The sequence below is a fragment of the Nothobranchius furzeri genome, chromosome 2, assembly GCF_043380555.1.
Source record: "Nothobranchius furzeri strain GRZ-AD chromosome 2, NfurGRZ-RIMD1, whole genome shotgun sequence".
NCBI classification, from domain to species: Eukaryota; Metazoa; Chordata; class Actinopteri; order Cyprinodontiformes; family Nothobranchiidae; genus Nothobranchius; species Nothobranchius furzeri.
Genome location: NC_091742.1, coordinates 78,562,558 through 78,570,498, shown reverse-complemented (window position 1 = coordinate 78,570,498; position 7,941 = coordinate 78,562,558). Strand labels below are relative to the sequence as shown.

The 7,941-nt window shown below is 41.2% G+C and overlaps 1 protein-coding gene across 1 annotated transcript; it reads right to left on the bottom strand.

The window, feature by feature from the left end:
- Positions 1 to 5,561: 5,561 nt before the first annotated feature.
- On the bottom strand, positions 5,562 to 7,397 carry LOC139062052 (general transcription factor II-I repeat domain-containing protein 2). The gene has a single exon (XM_070542235.1). The coding sequence runs from the start codon at positions 7,395 to 7,397 to the stop codon at positions 5,562 to 5,564; it is 1,836 nt and encodes a 611-aa protein (XP_070398336.1).
- Positions 7,398 to 7,941: the final 544 nt, after the last annotated feature.

Below are 7,941 nucleotides of genomic sequence, written 5' to 3'. Positions count from 1 at the left end.
GAGGGACAATGACGAGCAGCTCCTCCTTTTGCTAAAAAGCAGAACCGGTTCTGAACTGGTGCTGAGTCCGGTTCTCTGATTCTGGACACTGAGTTAGCTCTGAGAGCAGTCAGATCACTCACTAGCCATGTTATAAAGCACATATATTAGACTGTTTGTTTTGTACACGATCTAAGTTGCTAAACTCCCACAACAAGGTGATGTTATTATATTTTTCAAGCTAAATCTGCCCAAGACGGATGTAGTCCTCCAGCCTGCACCGGTCCAGTCTAGAGCCTTGCAGGTGAATTATTTAACCATCTATTTTTCTTTACCTTCTAGTTTTAACATTATGTCATTATTTTAGCCTGTTGTTACACGTGTGTTGCTGCTCTTAAAAACAACTATAAATATATTTGCTGTTTCTTTATATTTCACATAGCCTCCCAGCAGCTGTGTGTCTGACACCGGGATCATGATGGGAATTCCACCCAGGGCAGCTTCTACACTCCTGAACAGACCCAGGTGTGGTGGAGAGCTTCTGAGCAGCTTCCATCTGAATGACAGGACAAGCTCTATGAACTGATCCAGGTAAAAACATTCTAAATAATAATATTGTACTCTGTTTTCTGTTTTTTTTCCCTTACATCTCAGCCTGGCAGGTCATCACTGAAGAGGAGTATCTTCCCAGACTCACACCAACATCCCATTTCACTCGGGGCCTCCTGATCTAACAGAAAAACCTGTAGCTCCATCTTTCCTCTGCTTTCCACATGTTTCTCATCATCTTTGGAAGTGACCTCCCACAACACTGTGATGTTTTATATATATATATACATACACATATATATATATATATATATATATATATATATATATATTTTTTCCAGGCTAAATGAACCCAAGTAATCTGCTGTCAGATGGTGTAGTAAAGGTGAGCTGTGTTTAATCCTCATGTAATCTTTATTACAGCCTTTGAGGTTTAACATTAACTATGTTTTCGTTTCATAGCTTATTGCTACATGTGTGTTGCTGCTGCAAGCTTGGAGCTCGATTACATCATGACATCATGAAGGAGACTACTGATTCTGGTTCTGTGACACTTGGTGATGTGTGAGCTGATTCACCTGGTAAACAACATGTAAATTAAATATTTTGGTTTTTGCTATTTCAGTTTTTTTCGATTGCTAAAACTCAAAAAGCAAAAATGAGGCACAATTTTCACAACCTCTACTTCTGTTCCCAATCACTTGACTCAATTTATCACTACTTAAGATTTCCTTATCATATTAGAACTCTGATTTTCCTCCTTTACACTCTGATGTCAATTTCACATTACCTTGCTGTCAAAACACAGCACACAATTTTTAGGTTTACACACACTTTCCACATAAATTCTCAAAGCCTCAATCAACAACACACAAATATTCAAATCTCTAAACTTTCGGGTCTGGTGAGCAGTTTGCAATCAGGGACTGCAGCATAAAAGTAAGTTTCCACAAGGCTACCCAGATGTAGGAGTGGTTTCAGGACCACCCATGGTTTTCCATTTTATACTTTCCACCTTATTCCCACTTCCTCAATCCCACTGAGGAGTTTTTCTCAGCCTGGAGGTGGAAAGTGTACGAAAGGAACCCACAGAGCAAGGTCCCACCGCTTCAAGCCATGGAGGAGGCTTGTAGAGATGTGGCCTTTGAGGCCTGTCAGGGCTTCACTCGAGGCGGTACTTCCAGAGCTGTTTGGACCAGGAGGACATTGCCTGTGATGTTGATGAGGCCCTCTGGCCAGACAGAGACCGGCGGCATGATGCCCCATGATTATGCTTGGGGGGGGGGGGGGGGGGGGGATGGGGGGGGGTAACCATAAAAATAAAATGTTTTGTCTCAAAATTTGTGAGGAGGGTTGGGGGGGTGGGTAACCGTAAAAATAAAATGTTTTGTCTCAAATGTTGTGGGGGGTGGGGATTTAACTGTAAAAATAAAATGTTTTGTCTCAAATTTTGTGTGATGTCTAATGTTTGTCTCAGAGAAAAGTGGGCACTGTCGTACATTCAGTGTGTAATTCATTGTGTTCCATTTAGACAATTGTGTTTTCAGTTTTGCTCTTCAGTGTTCTTTCCATGCTTGGTAGTGTTCACCCAAAGGCTACTTGTGTTTAAGCAATGAATGGTATGTGTGTGTCATGTGAAAATGTGGCTGTGTTTACCAAATGAAAACATGTGTTCCATTTTGGGAACATGTTACGATATGTGGTGGCAGGGTTTTGTTGCAAAGGGAAGCCGCGGTTTAGGAATTTGTGTGTTATGTTTGGGGTTTTGTGTGTGCAGTTTTGAAAGAAACGTACAGTTTTGAAAAACGTGTTCTAGCAATCAAAAAAACTGTAAAAGTAAATTAACTAATAACCTGCATTATTGCAGGACACTCAGCAAAATATGGACACTACACTGTAACCTATCAGCTCTTCTGGCAGAATAGAGAGAGAAGAGACAACACCACATCTCTTGTTCCTGGAAAGCCTTCAGCCATCCTTCGATGACTGAGAACCTCCATCAGCTCTGTCTCCTGTCTGCCTACAATTATTATAATAAATATTGTGTTTGACAAGTTTTTTGTGCTGCCAAATGTCTCATTTTGATTCCAGTTTTTATATTTCAATGAATATTTATAAATTACATTAATTGAATTATCACATTGTTGCATGTTTAACTAGCTCTATTGTGATGATTTAAACTAGCACCTCACTGTTAAAAGCTCGTTTTAATTTCAAGCATGTTTAAGTTTTTATGGACATGAACAAAAACAGGAAATATATAAATTGAGATTTATTTAATTAATATAACAACTGTTTAGAGGAGGAAAGAGTCATTCAAAGGCACATTCTTCTGGAAGCTCCTGATCCTGACCACACCACCAGAGGAGACCAGCTGCAGACACCAGAGGATCACCTATGTCCAAAAGAGCAGCTGGTATCAGTAAATAAATAATTAAATCAGGGCAGTTTTAGTGGGCTGTTTGGGATTGTGTAACATAAATGAACACATTACAGAGTAATTTTCTCATGGGGTATTTTCCTGACTTTCTCTGCAGCAGACTGTAACTTAAGCCCAGGGCTCCTGGAGAGCTGCTATCCAGCACGTTTCAGTGGTTTTCCTGCTTTAACAGGTTAGATTAGCTGTTAAGCAGCTCAGCTATTTGTTGCTGATTAAAACCAGGTGTGTTGAAGCAGATAAATCTCTAAAACATGCTGAATACTAGCTCTCTATAGGGCCGTGGAGCCAAACCCTGGAGCTAATCTAATGCTATGGCTAATGGCTACTTACCATTCAGAGCTGGTTCTGTTGGGCCAGTTCCGGTAGTTTCAGGCAACTCACAAGCTCAGAACAATAAGGCTCAGGTCCGCTTGTCTCCAAATAGACTTGGTTCATTTCTTCTCGAGTGTCTGGGTAAGGAGGGGGAAAAACGTCCTCCACTTCTAATGACTGCTCAGAGTGAAGGGAGCTAGCATGGTCTCGTTACCCATCCATCTTCGTCACTGCCGCGGCTCTGCCCTCTCGGTCCGCCAGGCAACGCCTACTAATGTTGCAGTTTTTAAAATTGATACGTGGGTGGAGAAGGACTCCGAGGCACACTTGACCTGCCCTTTAACAGTTTTATGTTTTTATTTTGATGCAACATTTGCTCTATGAGTCTACAAGAATTATTTCTGCAACACTGATCAACAAATAAATGGGTTGCAAATTTCACACATAACAGATGTTTACTATCATATTTATCAAATTAGGCTGATAGCTTATTATTACAGTGGCAGACACTGAAGAGAAGCATTTCAAACATCATTTGTACGATGATAACACTTAAAGTTTTGGATTCAGACAGGCCCATTGTGTTAAAATAACATGTTGGTGCCATAGAAAATAAAGGTTCCTTTTTTGTCACCGCTCTTGTGACATTTAATGCACATTAGATGTTCTTTACTGCTGAACAAAATCAGGGATAGTGAGATCTCCTGACTCATAGGGAATCGTGGAAGGAAGCAGCATTCATGGAAAGGTTTTAATAAGCTGTCATCTGAAGTATTTTGTACTCTGGCAGACAAGAACAGTGGAGAGTCAACAGACCTAAAAGGAACATGTCTTCAAGTGATGGAAAAGCTTACCAATAAGAACATTTTAGACAGAGTGCAAAATGTCCAGTGCAGCTGTGAGGGGATCTCTACTAAATGCTCATTGCTAAGATTTTTATTATTTTATTCTGTCGTTTCCCGTTGCAACAAGTCCTGTCATCATTAACTCAGCTACTTTTTCTACCAAGCTAATTGTGTACCTGAGAGGAACCAGTTTTCCAATGAGTAATGCATTCTGCCATTCAGTCAAGATTACTTTTGACAACCTCATCATTATTTCCTTTTGCAATAGTTTATATTTCTGGTTTGACTCTTATTCCAGGATGTGCCAGGGCAGAATGGTAAAGTCATAAATCTTAAACATGTGTCAGGGCAGTTTTAGCCTGAGGCTAACAGAACAGAAGTAAAGACCCTCAAGGTCCTGAGCAGATCAGGCACTAAAGACAACAGACTTGGTACTAATTAGGTCAGGCGGGGATTGGAGAAATCATGGGTGGGTAAGGACAAAACATTTAAATCAGTCTGGTTTCACATGAGCTAATCAGTGGCTGTTGGTGAAATCAGCTCATATCTAATAGTAACAATAAACTATTTAAACTGAATCAAAAATGAATATTTAAACATGTATCAGAAGAGAGGAACTATATAAGTCAATGTTAAGGGTTTTCTCTTTATTTCACCTTTTTTAAATGTTCTTTTTAAGTCTTTATGCCTTAAATGTAAGTCTCAGGAGTTTCTCTTTCTCCTTCTCCCTTTGGGCTCTGTGGTATGCGGCCTGATGTTTATCTTTAGGGGGTTGGGGATCGTGTCCGGCGACTTGTATCCATGGTTGCTGAGGTTTTGGCTGTCAGTTAAGAGTCAGCAGTGTTGTTGAGACTTCCGTTTTGTAGGTCCCACCTTAGGTAGAAGTCACGTTGTTTTGGGTCAGTTTTAGCTCAGAAGCAATGTTGTTATTGGTTAGTGTAGGCTATGATGAATAGGTCTTTGTCTTCATTTTGTCTCTCTAAATCAGGGGTGTCCAAACTTTTTGCAAAGAGGGCCAGATTTGGTAAGGTGAAAATGTGTGGGGGCCGACTATTCAGCCTGACATTCTTTGAACCATTAACATTAAATACAAATGAACTTTTTTTGGATTTTTTTTTTATTGCAAATGGTATACTTTTACATTTTTTTCCTTTAAGTTTTTACCGAAATCACAAACCACAAAAAATGAAGAAAACTATCAAGAATATCTAAGTTAATGTGAAACATGACATATTATTCACTATTATATGCTCACTGTAAACAAAATTCAAAACAGTGATCACAGCATATTTAACCTGTGATTTTGACCATCACAAAAAAATTAATTAACCGAGATTTAAGAATTTATTCAACTCAAGAGGACTTAAATATCTTGCCTGCACTAATGTGAAGGGTGATACTGGGATCTTGACTGCAGCATGTAGTCCAGGTCTGGCTCAAGAGCAGTGGTTCTGATGCATAAGGTGAGAGTCACTCAGTCTCGTCCTCATGCGGCTCTTGTTAATGTTCATAACGGAGAATGTCTTCTCACACATGTATGTGGAGCCAAACAAGCTCAGCATTTTCTTAGCAAATGTCCGAACTGCTTGGAATCTACCTTCATCCAGCTGGCGGTAGAAGTTGACAAGAGGGAGCTGTTGGTGCCGACTGTGATGCTCAGCGTCACACTGCAGCTCAATGAGCTCCAGCTGCAGGTGGTATGGAGCGTCATCAGGGTCCACGGAGAAAGGAGAGGAAAAAAGTGCGATCTCCTTTTCAATAGCTGCAAAGTCCCGAAAGCGCTGCTGAAATTCCTCAACCAGAGATGAGATGTCTGCTGCATACTTTGTCATTTGCGCACTGATATTGTTCTGTGGGAAACTGGTCATAATTTCCTGCAGCGATGAGAAATGTGCGGTATTGGGCTGCGCCTGTGACAGGTGCCTTTGGAAAAGTAGCAGCTTGGTCTGAAAGGCTTTGATGTGCGAATACAGTTGGCTTACCACTGCATTTTGCCCTTGAAGGCTTGTGTTCAGCGCATTCAGATGTCTCATTATGTCAACTAAAAATCCCAAATCAGCCAGCCACACAGGATCATTTAATTGTGGCATGGGTTGTCCCTTTTTTGTCAAGAATTGTCCAATTTCCTCCCTGAGAGAGAAGAAGTGCTGCAGTGCAGACCCCCGACTGAGCCATCTTACGTCGCTGTGATACAAAACATCTTCGTATTCAGCCTGGATGTCGAGAAGAAACTGTTGAAACTGACGGTGGCACAGCGTTTTGGAGCAAATATAATTAATAGCCTTTATCACGGGTTTCATAACATTATCATACTTCATATATTTGGCACAGAGAACTTCTTGGAGAATAAAACAGTGGAGTTTAATAGCACTGCCTCCTTCTTCGCTGACTTTGTTACACACAAGGGTTGATAATCCACTCTGCTTGCCAGCCATGGCAGGTGCGCCGTCCGAAATAATCCCGGTGACTTTATTCCACTGTAGTTTCATTTCATCTACGGTGGAACAAAGAGAAACAAATAAATCTGTTCCTCTTGTTTGGCCCTTCAGACTCTGGAGGTCCAGAAGCTCTTCACTCACATTCATGTCATTGTCCACTCCTCTCAGAAAGATCAGTAACTGAGCGGTGTCGGATGCATCCGTGCTTTCATCGCAGGCTAACGAGAAAAAGTCAAACTCAGTTCCTTTTGCCTCTAACTGTCTCTTAATATCTGATGAAACGTCTTCAATTCTCCATACCACAGTGTTGCGAGCCAGGCAAATATTGGCAAACTCTTGCTTCTTGGAGGGACAAACTTTCTTGACAATTGTAATCACACAGTCTTTAATAAATTCACCCTCAGTGAAAGGTTTGCAGTGCTTTGCAATCAGCATTGCCACCTCGTAGCTTCTTGCTTTTGTGGCATTTTCATTTGACTCACGGGCTCTTGTGAAAAAGCGCTGCTGTGCCGTTAAAACAGCTTCCAGTTGCTTCACTTTTTCACCGCGTCCGTTCCCAGTTAGCTTGTCGTAGCTAGCATGTTTCGTCTGGTAGTGCCTCTTGATGTTGAATTCCTTAAAAACAGCCACATTCTCTTGGCAAATTAGGCAGACACAGTTGTTTCGTATTTCAGTGAAAAAATAATCCAATTTCCAGCTGTCCTGGAAGCGGCGGCCCTCGCAGTCAACTTTCCGTTTTTTGTTTACAGTCGCCATGTTAGAAATGGACGGGGCTGAAACGATCACGCAACGCCAAGGGCGGCAGCCAGGGTACAGCCACAGGGCTACTGCCATCTTCTGGTGAAAAGTAAAATAGCTTTTTTGTACACATGTATTTTATACTGTGGTCAACAGTGTGGCGGGCCGCAAATGATTGATCTTATGATAGAGGCCGCGGGCCGGTAAAAAATTGACCACGGGCCGCAATTGGCACAGGGGCCGGACTTTGGACATGTCTGCTCTAAATAAAAGTGCTTTAGTGAGAGCGGATTGCAGAGTTTTGGGAGGCGATGCTCTGATCACGCTTCCTGCTCTCCGCTGCAGCACATAAAATCAACCAGTCTTCTCTGGTGTGGATTCTTTTGGTTAAAATATACCGAACAGTCAACAAAAGTCAATGCAATAAAAACTAAACAAAAAGGGAGGTGGGACCTATATTTACACTACAGCCAGCCACTAGGGGCGCTTCTATCACTTTGACAAAAAAAAAAACTGATTCAGTATTAGTTTTCTATTGCCTCCTACCTACATTTATGATTTAAAAGAAAACAATTCAAATTAGGCTGACACTTTCATCTTATCTGCCCTAACAATATGTAAATCTGATATGGAGGCGTGT